The 17,749-nt window shown below is 42.8% G+C and overlaps 1 protein-coding gene across 1 annotated transcript; it reads left to right on the forward strand.

The window, feature by feature from the left end:
• The first annotated feature begins 7,820 nt into the window (after positions 1–7,820).
• LOC126456152 (glutamate receptor ionotropic, kainate 4-like) lies at positions 7,821–9,047 on the forward strand. The gene has a single exon (XM_050091905.1). It carries the CDS (start codon positions 7,821–7,823, stop codon positions 9,045–9,047), a length of 1,227 nt encoding a protein of 408 aa, XP_049947862.1.
• Positions 9,048–17,749: the final 8,702 nt, after the last annotated feature.

Here is a 17,749-nt window from a genome sequence, read left to right on the forward strand (position 1 = left end):
TCTCGACAGATTCCAGCGTCTGACACTCCTGGTCGCTGGTCACACCGTGGACCAATTTGACTCACTTTTACGGCAGTGTGTACAAGGATATCAAACGCCAAAGCAGCAGACCTGTCACAAATATGACTGCCCTCGGCGCAGCGAGTTGTTCGAGATGACTGACGTCTAAATTGTCGGTACACCTAAGTCCTCACCACAGACTCCCCTGTCAAGATCAGTGCTAATGCGAAGTCACGCACAGGGCAAGTGTCCCAAGTGCAGTCCACTCATAACAATAGTCAAGACTGCAATCCTGTCCAGACCGGAGTCTGGATCAGAAGATCTCCCCAGACTAGAGTCTGAATCAGAAGACTCAGTTTCTCCTCTCCTTACTTTCCATCAAACCTCAGTAAACTCCACAGAAACACTCCAGCATCTGCCACCATTAGGGTTTCGCGCCAGTCACAAGACTCCACGAGCTCCACGTGTCCCGTCTAATTCATCTGCTCAACCCATCGGCCAATCCTAAGCAAAGTTAACAATATTCTTCTCTTTTCTTGATAAGCAGCGGATCCCCTACTCTCGAATTGCCGCGCGGAGGAGAGGAGACATTTTATTCCTGACTATTTTTTTTTTCACAGCCTGTTTAGGCAACATATTTTGAGTTTCCGTACAGCTCTAAAACGAACAACACATTTGTCACAGAGATCATTATCTGGACGGCCCGAATGATAACAGCATGTCCGACCAGGGGCCTCTTCTAAACTAAGAGAAGTGCTTTTGTGTCCCAATGTAGATCATTTCAGAGCCGCCATAACTGTTGTGTTCCTTCTAAGACTGTTTCAAAGGCTTGAGGCTTCCCAAAAAACTCTGCAGGCCGAGGGACACCACCACCTGATGGCTCCCTCGATAGCGTCTGGTACTCAATGAACATGGAAACTCGCAAATTTATATGGCCGCCATGCCTGTTCGCAAAGGCCATTTACGACACTGTCAAATGCGTTGGCGAGGCGTTCTAGCTCTCTCTCACATCCCTCCTACAGCTGTGGTCAGAAGCGTCTAAAAGTTAGGTTCAGGTAGGCAATTTTTCCATCTCTTCGGCTGAACGCATTGTCCACACACCGGTGCGAGAAATTCTTGGGAACAGCGTTCTCTTCCCGGTAAGTGCTTCGAGATATTTCTTTCCCTAATAGCTGCACTTGGCTTTCAAGCCCCAAACGTCCACTGCAAAATTTACTGTTAAATGACTAAAATGTCTGCTTGTTCTCAACTCCAGAAAATACTGTTCAAAGGACACCCACTTTTGTGACGGCTCCCTAACTCAAGGTCCTGGGCGGTACTTTTGGGGCAGCCACCACAAACTGTATAAAGCGTGGGTAGTGACCAGGATGTAGCTACGTCTGTTGACCGAAAAATAATTAATGACAAGAATTGCGCCAGCTAGAATGAAGAGATCTTTATTTCTGACGAAACGTGCACCAGCAATACAAGTCCAAGTAATATCCAAGAGTAATCTATGTTCTGAGCCTAGTCGAATACAATAGCAAATATCACACTGCAATTGCTCCGCTATCAACTCAACGAAAGGCTAGCAATAGACAATCGACAATAGACTGTCCGTCTCGGGGCCAGCGCTCCTCCTTATATGCAAAAGGCAGAGGGCGCTGCGGACCCGAACTCAGCCATGGCGCGACCTCTTCCGTCGGCGGTAACGCCCTGAGACGCCGACGGCCGCGACAGGAACTGTGGCCAGCGATGTCACGGTCAGGACGCGCGTGCGCGAGTTGGTTGGTTGGTTGGGTCCGTGAATATAACAGCCACCATGAAGATCCCGCATGAATTAAGAATGCACATGCTCCATCAGCGCCTGTTCATGCTGTTCATTTCTTATCGGGTGTAAAATCAACATTAAAGAGTAGCCTTGAATATGGAGAATAGTGAGAGAGTAACTCGTTCTCTCTCGTATGCTTCGATAAAACTTGGTTCTCACAAAAACACAAACAATCGAAGGTTTTCTCGTCTTCAACGGAAGTATTGGCCTCATAAGTGTTGGTAGTTACTTTTGTACAACGTATATTGGCAATTTGGGTGATGGGTACAGTGACGAAGTGTCGGTAAAAAAAGTATATTCAGGATGTAGCCAATAACGCCTGCCGTGCCAAGGCCAGCTGTCGAACCTAAAACTACTCAAGCGCTGTCGTACACACTCTCTTCTAAATAAAATGCGTTAATAGGTGACACGATACAATTATGATGTCTCAGTTCTTACCAAAATTCCCAGAGTTTCCTTAACAAATTTCTCACTGGAAGTTTCCACAACGTCGAACAGAATGCAAATTCATCAGTTACGACATTCTTCGTACACAGGCGGAACATATTCACATCTCTTATGGTACTTTATTTCTTAACTCGTCATATTCTTATGTTTTCGCGATAAAAAGTGTATCATAAGCATGTATAAGCCATGAGAATGTTCATATATTACTTTAAGTTGAAATATGTTTGTGATCATGTTTTTTTCTGCAGGTTGAAGTAAAACAATTTTTTTCTTTACGATTTCGTATAACGTTAGTTTTTATTTATTTATTTGTAGCAGCAGGCAAGACTTTTCTTTTGGAAAGTTTTCCATCATATTCTTGAATAAAAATAGAGATTTTTAACATATTTTTGGAATTTTTACAAACATTTGAAACTATCACAAATTGGCAATGCCGAGAGATGCATATTTTTGGGACGGCCGCTATAGTTATCATAGTTTGCTGCATGAAGATTCCAAATCATGTCATTAACACATTCGCTGCTTAGTCCGCTGTGTCACAGCACGCGTCAATCCGCATATTTGACAGTTTCAGATTTAGTTATCCACCTAAAAATTATTATTCTGACGAGATAGCAATACTGACATCCTAAAACAAATTAGTTTAATGACTGTGGTATAATCTAACCCTTCCTTCTTCTCCCCCTTCCACCTTCCCCAGAGAGATTATTTTACCCCTCAGGAGGTAGCTACCACCAATCTGGAAATCTTTGTTTAAACCTGTTGACACTTCATAGCAACCTCGTCTGCTTACTTTTGATGTTATTTACTGACTGTTGTCCACCATCTGTGATTCAGTTCCACATAATAGTATTGGTCAAGCAATAGTCTCACAAAACTTTAATCCACCATGAGTGAAACCAGTTGGGTACTAGATCACCTCATTATAAAACACTAAGACAACTATACGACCCCCAATTCGTCTGTGTAATTGTAAGATACTAAGATAACTAAACAACTAACGTTTCGGCTGTCTCATTGTAAAACACTAAAATTACCGTACAACCAACGTTTCGGCCGTCTTTGCTACAATCGAAATAGTTGTATAGTTGTTTCATATTATTTATTTATTCTTTATTTTTCCTGAGCGTGCTAGGGCCTTAACATACGCTCTTACAGCAGAACAAGAACAGCACATACCAAATATATTACAAATCATTAACACTAATGATAATAAATAACAACAATACCAAAAATAGTAGCAATAGTAATAATAATAATAATAGTGTGGAATAATCACGTCTACTGCCGGACGTTTGTGTCGCTCTGGCACAATATTTCGGCCACGTAACTCGTTGGCTTCTTCAGGTGCTACCTGAGACTGCCTGCCGTATTGGAGGATCTTGTCCAGTATTTATGCCCAGAGGGCGCTGGGCGCTCTGTTTGCCGTCTGCGCCCGCCTGGCGCTGCTTGTATGGTGTTCTCTCTTCCCCAGTGCTCCCTCGAACGTCCGGGCCCGACTTGGTCGCCATCTGTGGCAGCTCTCTGAGGCCCGTCCTGTGTCGGGCGTTCCGTTCGCGGTCCTCGCCCGCCTGGTGCTGCTCCTGAGGTTTTACCCTTCCCTGGTGCTCCCACGGACGTCCGCGCCCGGCAGTCTCATGTAGCACCTGAACAAGGCAACGAGTTACGTGGCCGAAATATTGTGCCAGAGCGACACAAACATCCGGCAGTAGACCCAATTATTCCACATGTCAAGATCTCGCCGGGAAAGCCTGAAGAGTTTCAATAATAATAGTAATGATAATAATTGGCACTAAAATAGAAATTATTACAATTAATGGCATGAAGTATGATATTGAGTGGCTTACCACATTTGAAGCCCTGTTTAGTAATATGAGAAGCAGAAGGGATAATGAAGGAGTAGAAGACTGAACTGATGCGGATAATGGCTGTCAAAAGAGAACGAAATCAAAAAGGGAATTCTACACACAAGAGGAGAGAAAAATTGTCCTTGTGGCGGAGTGAGTGTTTGTGTGAGGAGGGGAGAGGGGAGGTGACGAGAGTGAGCTGAGCAAATATATGGAGAACATAGCTATTATGGTAGAAGTAAATCAGTAGCTGACTTTTGAAGTTTGAAAGGAACTTAAATTCTCCAATACCTTAGGGAAGACTGTTTCAAAGTTGGGTTCCTGATACAGAAAACGATTTAGAGAAGGTGGCAGTTACACGTAGCGTTATAGAGAGAATTTTATTTTCTTGAGAACGGGTATTCCCACTGTGGTGCTCAGACAGTAGTGTAAGTGTTAAAGATAAGTAAATGGGAATACAATGATTTAGAAGATTATACACTAAAAACAGGGTAGTAGTCACAATACTTATGAGCATATAGCATATTTGTTCAAAGAAATGAGTGATTTGTTCGAATGAGTGTATGTCACAAGTGTATCATACACACTCATTCACAGCCAGTTCCAGCTGATATGAGTTCTCGTACGAAAATCCTATGAAAATATGATTCCCATAATAAAGTATGTGACGTATTAGTGAGTCTGCATGTTTATTTTTAAGCTTGAGAGCGAATAGCACTTTTCTATTTCTACAGTGAATGAATTGACCTTGACTCCTTCTTAGAGACTGTAGTTGCGAGTCGAAAGTCTAAGTGATGGTCCAGAGTTATCACCAAGTTCTTCGTGTATTTTTGTGCCATTTAGGGTTAATGGTGGAAATCGTTCTCTGAAGTAAGGTATGATAAGTCTTTTGTGAGTAACTAAGATAGCTTAGCTTTTATGTGGATTAAGTATCAAACCTCTGTTCTGCGCCCAGGCAAGTATATCAGCATTTATATGCTAGATTGCTGTGCACAGATTTGTTGGACAGGGATAACCGAAGGTCGTCAGCATATGCAATGGAAGGGAATAACATGTCATTAACATATAATAAAAAAACAATGGACCAAATAGAGATGCTTGCTGGACCCCTGACACTACACCACTCCGTTTTGACCATTTTGTTCAGATTGTAGTTTTTTTATAAAAACGTACTTCAACACCAAAAAGATTTTATTCAAATTTACAGAGGCTTTCGTAGCCTACGAACTTACATTTCATCGCCTATTTTTGAGAGTTTTACTTATCATTTCTGCTGATCACTCTAAAAATATTACTCGTACTTAACTCATTCTCTTTGCCTAGAATCCCTTTACTACACTCCTGGAAATGGAAAAAAGAACACATTGACACCGGTGTGTCAGACCCACCATACTTGCTCCGGACACTGCGAGAGGGCTGTACAAGCAATGATCACACGCACGGCACAGCGGACACACCAGGAACCGCGGTGTTGGCCGTCGAATGGCGCTAGCTGCGCAGCATTTGTGCACCGCCGCCGTCAGTGTCAGCCAGTTTGCCGTGGCATACGGAGCTCCATCGCAGTCTTTAACACTGGTAGCATGCCGCGACAGCGTGGACGTGAACCGTATGTGCAGTTGACGGACGTTGAGCGACGGCGTATAGTGGGCATGCGGGAGGCCGTGTGGACGTACCGCCGAATTGCTCAACACGTGGGGCGTGAGGTCTCCCCAGTACATCGATGTTGTCGCCAGTGGTCGGCGGAAGGTGCACGTGCCCGTCGACCTGGGACCGGACCGCAGCGACGCACGGATGCACGCCAAGACCATAGGATCCTACGCAGTGCCGTAGGGGATCGCACCGCCACTTTCCAGCAAATTAGGGACACTGTTGCTCCTGGGGTATCGGCGAGGACCATTCGCAACCGTCTCCATGAAGCTGGGCTACGGTCCCGCACACCGTTAGGCCGTCTTCCGCTCACGCCCCAACATCGTGCAGCCCGCCTCCAGTGGTGTCGCGACAGGCGTGAATGGAGGGACGAATGGAGACGTGTCGTCTTCAGCGATGAGAGTCGCTTCTGCCTTGGTGCCAATGATGGTCGTATGCGTGTTTGGCGCCGTGCAGGTGAGCGCCACAATCAGGACTGCATACGACCGAGGCACACAGGGCCAACACCCGGCATCATGGTGTGGGGAGCGATCTCCTACACTGGCCGTACACCACTGGTGATCGTCGAGGGGACACTGAATAGCGCACGGTACATCCAAACCGTCATCGAACCCATCGTTCTACCATTCCTAGACCGGCAAGGGAACTTGCTGTTCCAACAGGACAATGCACGTCCGCATGTATCCCGTGCCACCCAACGTGCTCTAGAAGGTGTAAGTCAACTACCCTGGCCAGCAAGATCTCCGGATCTGTCCCCCATTGGGCATGTTTGGGACTGGATGAAGCGTCGTCTCACGCGGTCTGCACGTCCAGCACGAACGCTGGTCCAACTGAGGCGCCAGGTGGAAACGGCATGGCAAGCCGTTCCACAGGACTACATCCAGCATCTCTACGATCGTCTCCATGGGAGAATAGCAGCCTGCATTGCTGCGAAAGGTGGATATACACTGTACTAGTGCCGACATTGTGCATGCTCTGTTGCCTGTGTCTATGTGCCTGTGGTTCTGTCAGTGTGATCATGTGATGTATCTGACCCCAGGAATGTGTCAATAAAGTTTCCCCTTCCTGGGACAATGAATTCACGGTGTTCTTATTTCAATATCCAGGAGTGTATATTCACATACTAATCAATGTTTTTCTCTTTTCATACTATTTTATTGTCAACAACAATTTTATTTCGAAGACTATTCAGCTAAAAATGAAAATGCGAAATGAAAGTATTTTGTTGAGACACAACACATTTTCTTTTGTTTTCTCTTAGCTTCTACATCATTTTGTTAGCATGTCTTTTAGATTTTTCGGATGAAAATCTATCTTCAACGTTGTTTAGTACTGGATGCTTTTCTGTTATAGAGCGGATGCTGTGGGTGCAGATGATGTTGGTGGCCTCAGCTGGTCTTTGGCAGTACCAGCCCTCGCCCGTGCTGGAGCGCCTTCTGTTTCTGACGCTGCGAGAGCGCGGCTTCTCTCGAGGCCCCCTACTGGTGACGGACTATGCGGCGGCGCCTGGTCTCTTGACGTCACTTCTGCGCGTCTTGCACTTTCCAGTCCTGCTATTACGTACGCCTGTTCCCCGTGCCGCCACAGCAGCTATCGCTGGCGAACCTGTGACAGGTCGCATTGTTATCCTGCGTGACGATGTAGGCTTCAATTTGACGTTGCAGAGTTTCCTAACTACGTCCCAGAAATGGCCACGTCACTGGACGCTACACACTACGTTTCTGGTCATCTTCATTTCAGCAGACCTACGGGGACGGGACTCTCAGTATTCCTTGCACCAAATACTCGATAAAAGTCACGTACTCGACGCCTCTGTCTTGGTACTCGATGTTAATCCCCAACCAGCATTTGAGAAGACAAGTATGGCAGCGACACTGTACACTTGGCTTCGTAACTTGTCATACACAAACTGTACAGGCGCTTCCGGGCGTCTGACTCTAATTGGCCACTGGGATTTGAGAAGTAGCCACATTATAAAATTTCCGACATTAGCCTTACCAAGAAAACTACCGAGAACTGAGGAAGAATGCCCAGTGACTGCTTTGGTCTATCCTTATGTGCCACTAACCATGGTTCAGGAAAATGAAGACGGCAAAAGATATTTTGCAGGTTACGAAGTGTCAATGCTGCAGCTGGTAGCCCAGATTCGCGGTTTCCCTCTGAGGCTGACTGATGATGGTACTTGGCTACCAGCGTTTGGTCGGCTGCTGGCCAATGGTACGTGGAGTGGAGTGGCTGGAGAGCTCATTGCTGGCCACGCAGACCTTGCACTTGGTGGTTTGCCTGTGGCCATCTGCAATTCGGACCCTCTCGAATGCACCACCAGCTACATGCAACAAAGCCTCGTGTGGTTCACGCCGCGTCCAGAGAGATTGTCCGGTTTACATTCCGTGTTTTCAGAAGCGCCTGCGGAGGTTATACTCATCATGGCAGCTCTTAATGCAGTTATCAGTCTCGTCATTTGGGCTGCATCGTCCAGTCGAGGAGTACCGGAGTACAGCAGCTATGAGGACAGCTGCTTCGCCACGTTCTCTGTTAGCTTCTCCGTGCCAGTCAAAGAACCCTCCGTTCTTAGCGCCAGGGTGGCTTTCCTCAGTTGGATTTTATTTTCTATGGCAATGGAGACCTCACTGTCGTCAGTTATTACAAGTCGCTTATCGCATCCCGTATTCAGCCCCGCTATTACAGACGACGAGGAACTTGTACAGTCGGGGCTGCGAGGAGCCTCTTTAACCTCCATAGCTGAGTTCTATCCCACTTTTCAGAAACCTGGCTCAATCAATATCACCGAAGTATGCACGTCATTCGATGACTGCGCTCGGCGCATTGCATACGATAGAAACGTAGCTGTGCTCGCACCCGATGTAGGCTTCAAGCATATTGGGAGAACCAAATATCACGACGAGTTGGGCGCCCCGCTCTTCACTCCTCTAAGAGACAGCGTCGTCTCCAGCCCTATATCGATGGTGCTGGCCAAAGGCAATCCTCTGGCGCCTGTGATCAGCGATACGATCCTCCGCATTGTGGAGGCCGGTTTGCTGCGGTATGACGGTCAACCATCAGCTAGCGGGATGGTCACAGACGCCAACAACGACAAGGATGTCCTTGTCTTCTACTTTGTAATTTACTTTACGATGACGGTGAGCTGGGTCGTCGTCTTGTTAGGCGAAATATCTTTCAGGAAGTGGTGCCAATGGCGCAAGAGAATTAAAATCGCTCCTACTCATGAGTTTTATCTCCGAGGCACAGTTCGGATCAGAGGTGGCTTCAACACGCCTATTACTTTCAGAGTCTAGCTACATTGTTCCTTCTTTGCATCAATCACAGCAGGAAATTACTTGTGAGCAGGATACAGCAGCTGTGTAGAAAGCCAGCAGGCTGGAAACACTGAGAGAATGCCTTCCTCCTTCGGATGATATGAAGGGCTCCTCTGCTATCGGTGAACTGATGAGGTAGCACAGTACCTTTTCGTTCTTTCTTCTCTAATCACGAAATACCGATGATATGTACCTACAGGAAGACTAGATCAAAGTTTTTTAATCAAACTGTTTCGTAGTATTTCAGTCAAAGACAGCTGCCACTCATTTCTGTTACCAGTTGGTTTAAGTATAGATGACCTGATAATGAATAGTACCGCGCCTTGCGTAAAGAATGAAGACGGAATGTTGTACTATGGGTTTCAAAACTATCGTAAAGATTTATCATACATCATATCTCTGAACCTGAAGTCGCTAATGTACATAAGTGAGCAGTATGTCCGCTTACTGTCTGGAACAGTTTGACCTTTGCACTGCCGTTGTCTACACGCAGGGGCAGGGCAATGACGTCGAACGAACAACGTTATCAAGTCACATCACTCGCATATTCCCCTCCCCCTCCCATCCCAACTTCTCCGCTACTTCCTTTGCCTCCCACACACTCCTCCATTCTGCCTACCCCACCCCTCATCTCCCTCACCTTTCTCCCTCTCCAGTTAAAGACAGTTTGGGATTAAAATGAAACAACGCATCAAAACAATAGAATGGAGGAACTAGCCCAACTGTGTTAGTGGGAAAAGTAAGAAATAAAGAAACGAGCCAAACTCCCTTCTTCGATAACATAATAAAGATGGAGGAGAATTTAAAATTCTAAAAAGTCTGAAAAGTTAATGGGTAATTTTAAGGAAAAGCAATTAATGGTAACAATGACCCGTAAATTTAAACAAACAAACACACACTCACACACACACACACACACACACACACACACACACATACTGCATAATTTACCAAACTTTTCCCCTCTCAATCAATCAGAACTTAGAATTTTAGCCACCATTAAAATGAAAGAGCCAACTACAATGTAGCCCCATCAGGGCTATAAGCTGAAGTATCCGAGTGGCCTCAATTATTTACCAAAAGCACTACACCCACTTGAAAAAAGTCATGTGAATCGAGTAAAATGTCGAAAATGTTGTCAGTTATGTTTTCATTACTGACTGAAAAAAATTGTTTATGGACTGGCTCACCAGTTGTATCAGTAAATTTCATTGGAATATTAGAATGTTAAACCAACATTTGCTTAGCCAGTGTAAGTAACAAATTAGTAATATGTCGTTGCGTAACATGAGTTTTACTTTAAATGCTGTTCTGCAAAACTTCAAACAGGTGAAATAAAATCAATAACTGCTTTATTCTCCTTCTGCTTGTCTTCGTCGGACAGCTAGCTTCACTATTAAATATTCATTAAGATTGCTCTACCATAGTATAAGACATAGCATAAACTACTTCTTTTTCGAATCTCAAAGGGTTCTCAAGGATCAAATGTTCTTTCCATTTCTAAAATGACTAATAAAATACGTCAGCAACCCAAAAAGTGCAAGGTTTATGTCAAGTATCGTTATTTTATTGTCCTCATACACGCATATCAACCAACATAGAGCCTAAAACACGATTTTGAATTCTAAAGTAAGTGCTCCAATGCTATTTGCATTCCTAAAATCTACAAATAACATGATAAACTTGACTATCGACATCAGGCCTAAGTTAGGCCAAAGAGCTCGAAATCGTTAAACTAACCTGAGCAGGCTTATAACTGCAGGAAATCATGTTAAATAATACAGTAAGCAGACAAGCACACAAATAAAGAAGCTGTCTAATTTCCTACAATAGTGTAATTAATTAGACCTACTGTCGATGTGAGTCGCAACGAACCCATAAACCAAAATATTTCCGCATTTCAGCCACCATTTTAGGGAGGATAAAGACAATGCATCATATTATACACAAGAAAAATATAACTAATGGTACTGATTGACGGTTATTGCTTTTATCACAAATGACTCAGGTCTATTAGTGGGTATGTACGATAGCAACTTTCAACGAAGTTTCCAACATTTAAAGTCAGAAGTACGGTGTAAAGATTCTCTAAACGTTTTCAGATTATATTTCCTGTAATCAACTATTAATCTACACCAATTTATAATATAGATACACGACATAAAAACACAATCACACACGCACAACATGGCCCAAATGCAAAAAAACTGAGCAAACAGCATATTAGGAAGAAGGTGTTTCGACGATTTTATTGCGACTTAATACTTCAACTGCATAATTTTTTAATAGACAACGACAACTTCTCTTATGTTTAAACTCATATCACACCCAAAGATTATGACAGAGTTGAAACATCTACAAAAAAAGTTGTGTAACGAGACAGAATCGATATCGAGAAAGTAAACTCTTTGACAAAATTATTCATCATTTATCGAGTATATGAAAACACATTCACACATTGCTTATTAAGAAACAAAGTCTAATTACAGATCTCTGTGAAAATTTGAACTTAGCAGCCAAAAAAGTTATATTATTTTGCATAATGTGTAATATTTCACTCAATTTTTTAGCACAATGAGGTTTCAAATTAAATATTTCCACATCTAAATTGTTTTTAAATTAAATATTTGCCCGTCTATATTGTCTGTATTAATCATAAAAACACTTGCAGCTTATATGCTTATCGTATTATGAAAGTATAAATACAGTGCTCTACGAAAATTCGAGCAAAATAGAATTGTATTATTTCTTAAAAAATGTAAGATTCTATGGACCATAATATTAAATATTTACGCATCTAAATTGCTGTATTAGAAGCTGAAACAGACACGGCTCGTTTGTTGACAACATTAAATTCATCTCGAGAACTACTGCAGATCTAACTTACAGCCTATACTTCACCAACAATTAGCAAGGTAAGCAATAAGAACATGGAAAAAAGCAGTTTAGCCTGCAATGTATGAGGACGTGCTGAAAAGTAATGCCCCCGAATTATTTTACTCTGTTCACAATATCTGTAGAGATATTATATGTCATGCACATTCCTGAGTTCACTTTCCCACTTCGCTGAAGCAAATTGCAACGCTCTGCCATTTTAGGGCTCCAAACTGTAGCATGTAACACGGTGGCGTGTAACACAACTGTGTTTGTGTGTGAGAAAAACTGAAATGTAATCGAGAAAATTTAAAGCACGATTACAGCATGACAGTGCCCGACCATATGCGACTGCTGTGACGTCTACAACAATTCGACGCCTTGGGTTCACTGTCACTAAACATGCTCTATCCCTTTCAGACCCCCACCCAAACTTGAAATGAAAATTTTGAAATATACGCATTTTTGTAACAAAAAAATATGGAATCGTGGACCAATTGCTTACAAAATTTTATTTTTTAATTTTGATACAAATTTTGAAGCCACACGATTGTGCGGGTCGGGATTGTCTTACATATTTATGTCATTTCTTGCAGTGATATTCACGAAAGCAATTACTGCCTTTTGACAAACACAAATAAATATTACACTTCAGACATCTTGTTCTCGTCCTCTTCTTGGAATTTTTTTTTTTTTTCCTGCAGCAACGAGCTGAAGGCAAATCATCAACAGTTGGCCAGTGATGATATCCGCCTAGCCGCTTCTCATCACATGGTGTGTTTGCTGGTTTGTACATTTTATTTGTTGGCTCTTCATCGGATTCACTTTCATGTTCCTGTCCTGAAGAAGAAGAAATTAGCGCTTCCCCAATCACTTGTCGGAATCCAAGAAGATCTAAAGTGTTTTTCTTTTGTACTTTATTGGCTTCGCATTCAACTTTGTATTGTAACCAGGAATTGACGCAAGCCAAATCAAGTAAATGAATCAAAACTTTTAAAGCCCACTTCTTTGTCTTCAAGAAAGTCCTGTAGGTCGCCATCATTTGATCGCAGAGGTCCACTCCTCCCATACACAGGTTGTACTTCACTACGAGTGCAGGACATGTCACTAAGATGTACTTCTTTTCTGGTTTGCTCCATCTCTCAACATTGCTTACAGGTTCACATCCTGTACAAGTAGAGGCAAGGGTCACAGTTTTTTAATCTTTCCACTGGACAATGACTATTTTATCATCGTCCCTGCAGAATTCTTCCGTATCTCCTCTTTTCAGCCTTTTTTCTTCAGTCAGGTGAACTGGTTTCACTCCGTTTTTCATTATGGTTCCTGTTGCTTCCAGCCCTAGGTCAAATAACTGTTGCAACAATGGCAAAGCTGTAAAATATCTGTCACAATATAGTCTTGCACCGTGAGGTAATGTTTGAGCAAGGCGAAGTATTACAGATGGCCCAAGAACAAGGCCAACATCTGGCAGAGGAGTTGATTTACCTTGATAAAATTCAAAATCAAGTACTAAACCTTTCGTTGTTGCCAAAACAAAGTTTTTAATTCTCAAAGGGCGCGGTTTGTTTGGTACATACTGAGACAATGTGCAGCGTTGAGTAAATCGTACCATTTGCTCATCAATGCAATAATCATTTTCAGAGGGGGGGGGGGGGGGGGGGGAAGTCTCAAACAAGCACTGCGTACAACATTAATTCCAGATTGTACTTTCCACTATCTTTTAGTTTCTGATTCACGTGGAATGTTGATAGTGTCCACAACATGCAGTGCTGTTCTGAGAATGAAGAACCTGTCTCTAGCCATACAATCTGCAATAGTTGGCATACGCAATGACTTCTGCCAGTACATATGTGTACGAGGATATCTAATGCATCCCACAAGTAAATGCATGCCATACAGCTTTTTTATCTCTTGAGGATTTGTATGAAGCAACTTCTCTTTCTTCGAAAAGTAGTAACTGTTAGTGCAGTCAGATGCTAACTGAAAAAAATCTTCTGGGTAGTACTCACTGAAATAGCTCTTAGGAGCTTTAATTTCCTGTCCTACCTCACTCTCTAAGCGCGCTAAAATTTTGGATGTGAATGGTCTTTTTCTCCAAGAGGACAAACGACAATGTGTTTCCACTGCTTTTTTAGAATTCTTTCTACTGTGTTCACTGGGAAAATTGTCCTGAACTTCTAGAGCAACTGGTAGTATTGTTGCAGAAGCATTGTTACAATTTTCCTTCTCGTCAGAAGATTCAGAGCTTTCTCCAAGTCTAGGTTTGATTGTTGGAAGAGTCCAAGTTGTATCTAACAATTCGTCATCACTACTGAAGACTTCCACTTCAGAGTCATCTAATATGGCTAGAATTTCCTCGTCAGTAAGCCCTAAAACGAAACAAACAAACTAACTGTGAAAATAAAGCGTAAATACAATGGTAAAATGACTTATCTATTCCGTAATCTGTTCCGTAACGTAACCACAAACATCGACCGAAAACGACCATGTGTCGGTAAAATAGTCCCAACACGCACAATTGTGCGTGTGGATGTTATAGTCATTGTAGCTATGAAAATATTCAAATAATTGTGGCGGATATATTTTTATTTACTTCTGTACACCTTTCGGAATCTCAAGCATATTTTTCCAAATGTCAAAACGCAATAAATAAAGCATAATAAACATTTACCTCGACAGACATGCTTCCGACCTGCCATCTTGAAAATTACCAAAGATTAAGACACAATATCTCGCGTCTGTAACGAGACATCGATATAACTCGAGTTGTATACGAAACAGCGATTCCTGCACACTCGTGTGACTTGGGACTCAACTGCATAGCGGAATAATATGATGTTGCAACGCAAATAGACCGCACCCACACAATTGTGTGTATAGGGTCTGTATAGGGCTATAAGTCCTGCCTTGGCCATATCTATTTATCACTTGTTTGTACATCTTAAAGAACACCTCTGAGGTACTCACTTCGATAGTGATGAAGCATGCAAGAGGAGGTGAGGTTGCGGCTCAAACATTCTACAGTGATGGTATCAATAAACTCTTCTCTTATTGAGACAAATGTGTTCGTTGACATGGTGACTATGTTTACAAAATGTAGACATGAAGAATAAGGACGTACACTGTTAATAAAGTTCTTTTTTTATTTATGAAGCTTTAAGAGTTTTTACATTAAAAAATTTAAAGTGTTACTTTTCTTCACGGCCTCGTAATCCGATCATAATGGCTACCTCCAATACAGTACAGAAAGTTGTCATTTTTCACCGTTTCATAATAGAAAAATGTAATCCCTCTGTAATATATACGATGATTTTGTACCACATTAAAGTAACAATTACTTATACAGGAAATATTCCATAACTCATTAAAATCAGTGTGTATCTGCAGTGGGTGTCAGCAACTGTGTGTGTAAGTTGCTGGCAATGCCACCAACTGTGGGAGGTGACAGCTACTGAATGTGTCAGCTTCTGGGAGAGGACTTGATATGTCGAAAGTACACACACACACACACACACACACACACACACACACACACACACACACACACACATATATATATATATATATATATATATATATATATATATATATATATATATATATATAAGGTGTGTGATAAATGTAATGAGACTGACAACACTGCAAGCGATCTGGCAGCGTTGTGTTGTTTTGTTCATGTAGACCAGGGTGCTCAACCCTTCCAGATGCTCGGTCCTACATTCAGTTCCGTATACTCTTCACGTGACTTTTGAGAGCGGCATCAGTAAATTTGTGTTTTTGTTGTTTGTTACGAAAATGGAACAGCGGAATACAGAGCAACGTTATGCCATCAAGTTTTGTGTTAAACTTGGAGAATCTGGGAAACAATGGAACATTCCTTATTGAGCACAAGTTTCTCACTGGCATAAATCATTTTTGCAATGCCGAGAACACGTTGAAAATGAATCTCTCAGGGAGACCTTCAATTTCAAAAACCGAGGAAAACATCGAATGGCTTCTTGCTCTTGTGAGATAAGATCAATTTTTAACAATAATGATGGTGGGTGACCTGTTAAACTTCAACACTTCCAGAGTAGATCAAATTGTGTCCGAAGTGTTGCATATGCAGATGGCTTGTGCCGAAATGATGCCGTGAAACCTCACAACTGAGCAGGACAGTCGAAGAAACGACTGCGTTGATCTCTTCGAGAGGACTATCAATGACCACGAATGGTTCAGTCGTGTTATCACATGTGATGAACCCTAAATTTTTAAGTATAATCCTGGGACAAAGTGGCAAAGTAAGGAATGACACATTAACACATCTCCTTACACGAAAAAAGCTCAAAAAAGCAAATCAAAGATCAAAACAATGCTGAGTTTGTATTTTTTTTTTTGCTTAAATAAATAATTTGTTCTTTCCGATAAGCTGTCATCCAAGTGTTTTACAAAGATGACCTTGAAGGGCTCAGGAAAAGGGTGAGTCGAGTGAGCCAGACATTGCAGACAAGTGGATGTTGCATCTTGACGACGTCTCATGTCACATGGCCACTTTCTCCACATACTTTTGGCCACAAAGGGCATTCCTGTTGTTCTACAGCCTCCTTACTCACCTGATCCGAGTGCCTGTGACCTTCTTCTTTCCCTGAAATTGAAAAATTTATGGCATCATTTTGGGACTCTGTAGAACATTTAAAAGAATGTGACTGACATTTTAAAGGCCCAACTACTTTAAAACTTTCAGCGCTGCTGTCAAGACTGGGAACAAAGATTCCGCCGGTGCACAGCTGCCAAAGGGAACTGCTTTGAAGAGGACAATATTGTTGTATGAAAAAAATAAAAACTTTGGAAGATAAAAAGTCAGTTTCATTACTTTTCTCACACACCTCGCAAGCAGATTGCTTATCGAAATATGGAAGTATAATTATATATCTCTACAAAAATTCGAACTTTGCACCAAAATAAAATCGTATTATTTCTTAAAGTATGTAAGATTCTGCACTCTTTGCAATCACAACAATGCTTCAAGTTAATTATCTCCGTGCCTAAATGGTCTGTGTTACTTATCAAAATACAAGCATTATTGACACTACTTAAACAATTACCATAGCCCGGTAAACCATAACCTGTAGCCCATAACCTAGTGACCTGTAGCCCAAAGCCTTTAACCCATAACTGGTAACTCAAAACCCTATCATCCTTTTGTAATTTCTAACCATCTGAAACAATAAGAAAATAAATAGTATTAGGGCAACGACGGATTGAATACTGTTATCCAGAACTCATGATTCATTTAACAACTACACTCCTGGAAATGGAAAAAAGAACACATTGACACCGGTGTGTCAGACCCACCATACTTGCTCCGGACACTGCGAGAGGGCTGTACAAGCAATGATCACACGCACGGCACAGCGGACACACCAGGAACCGCGGTGTTGGCCGTCGAATGGCGCTAGCTGCGCAGCATTTGTGCACCGCCGCCGTCAGTGTCAGCCAGTTTGCCGTGGCATACGGAGCTCCATCGCAGTCTTTAACACTGGTAGCATGCCGCGACAGCGTGGACGTGAACCGTATGTGCAGTTGACGGACTTTGAGCGAGGGCGTATAGTGGGCATGCGGGAGGCCGGGTGGACGTACCGCCGAATTGCTCAACACGTGGGGCGTGAGGTCTCCACAGTACATCGATGTTGTCGCCAGTGGTCGGCGGAAGGTGCACGTGCCCGTCGACCTGGGACCGGACCGCAGCGACGCACGGATGCACGCCAAGACCGTAGGATCCTACGCAGTGCCGTAGGGGACCGCACCGCCACTTCCCAGCAAATTAG

This window comes from Schistocerca serialis, chromosome 2 (genome assembly GCF_023864345.2).
Source record: "Schistocerca serialis cubense isolate TAMUIC-IGC-003099 chromosome 2, iqSchSeri2.2, whole genome shotgun sequence".
Lineage (NCBI taxonomy): Eukaryota > Metazoa > Arthropoda > Insecta > Orthoptera > Acrididae > Schistocerca > Schistocerca serialis.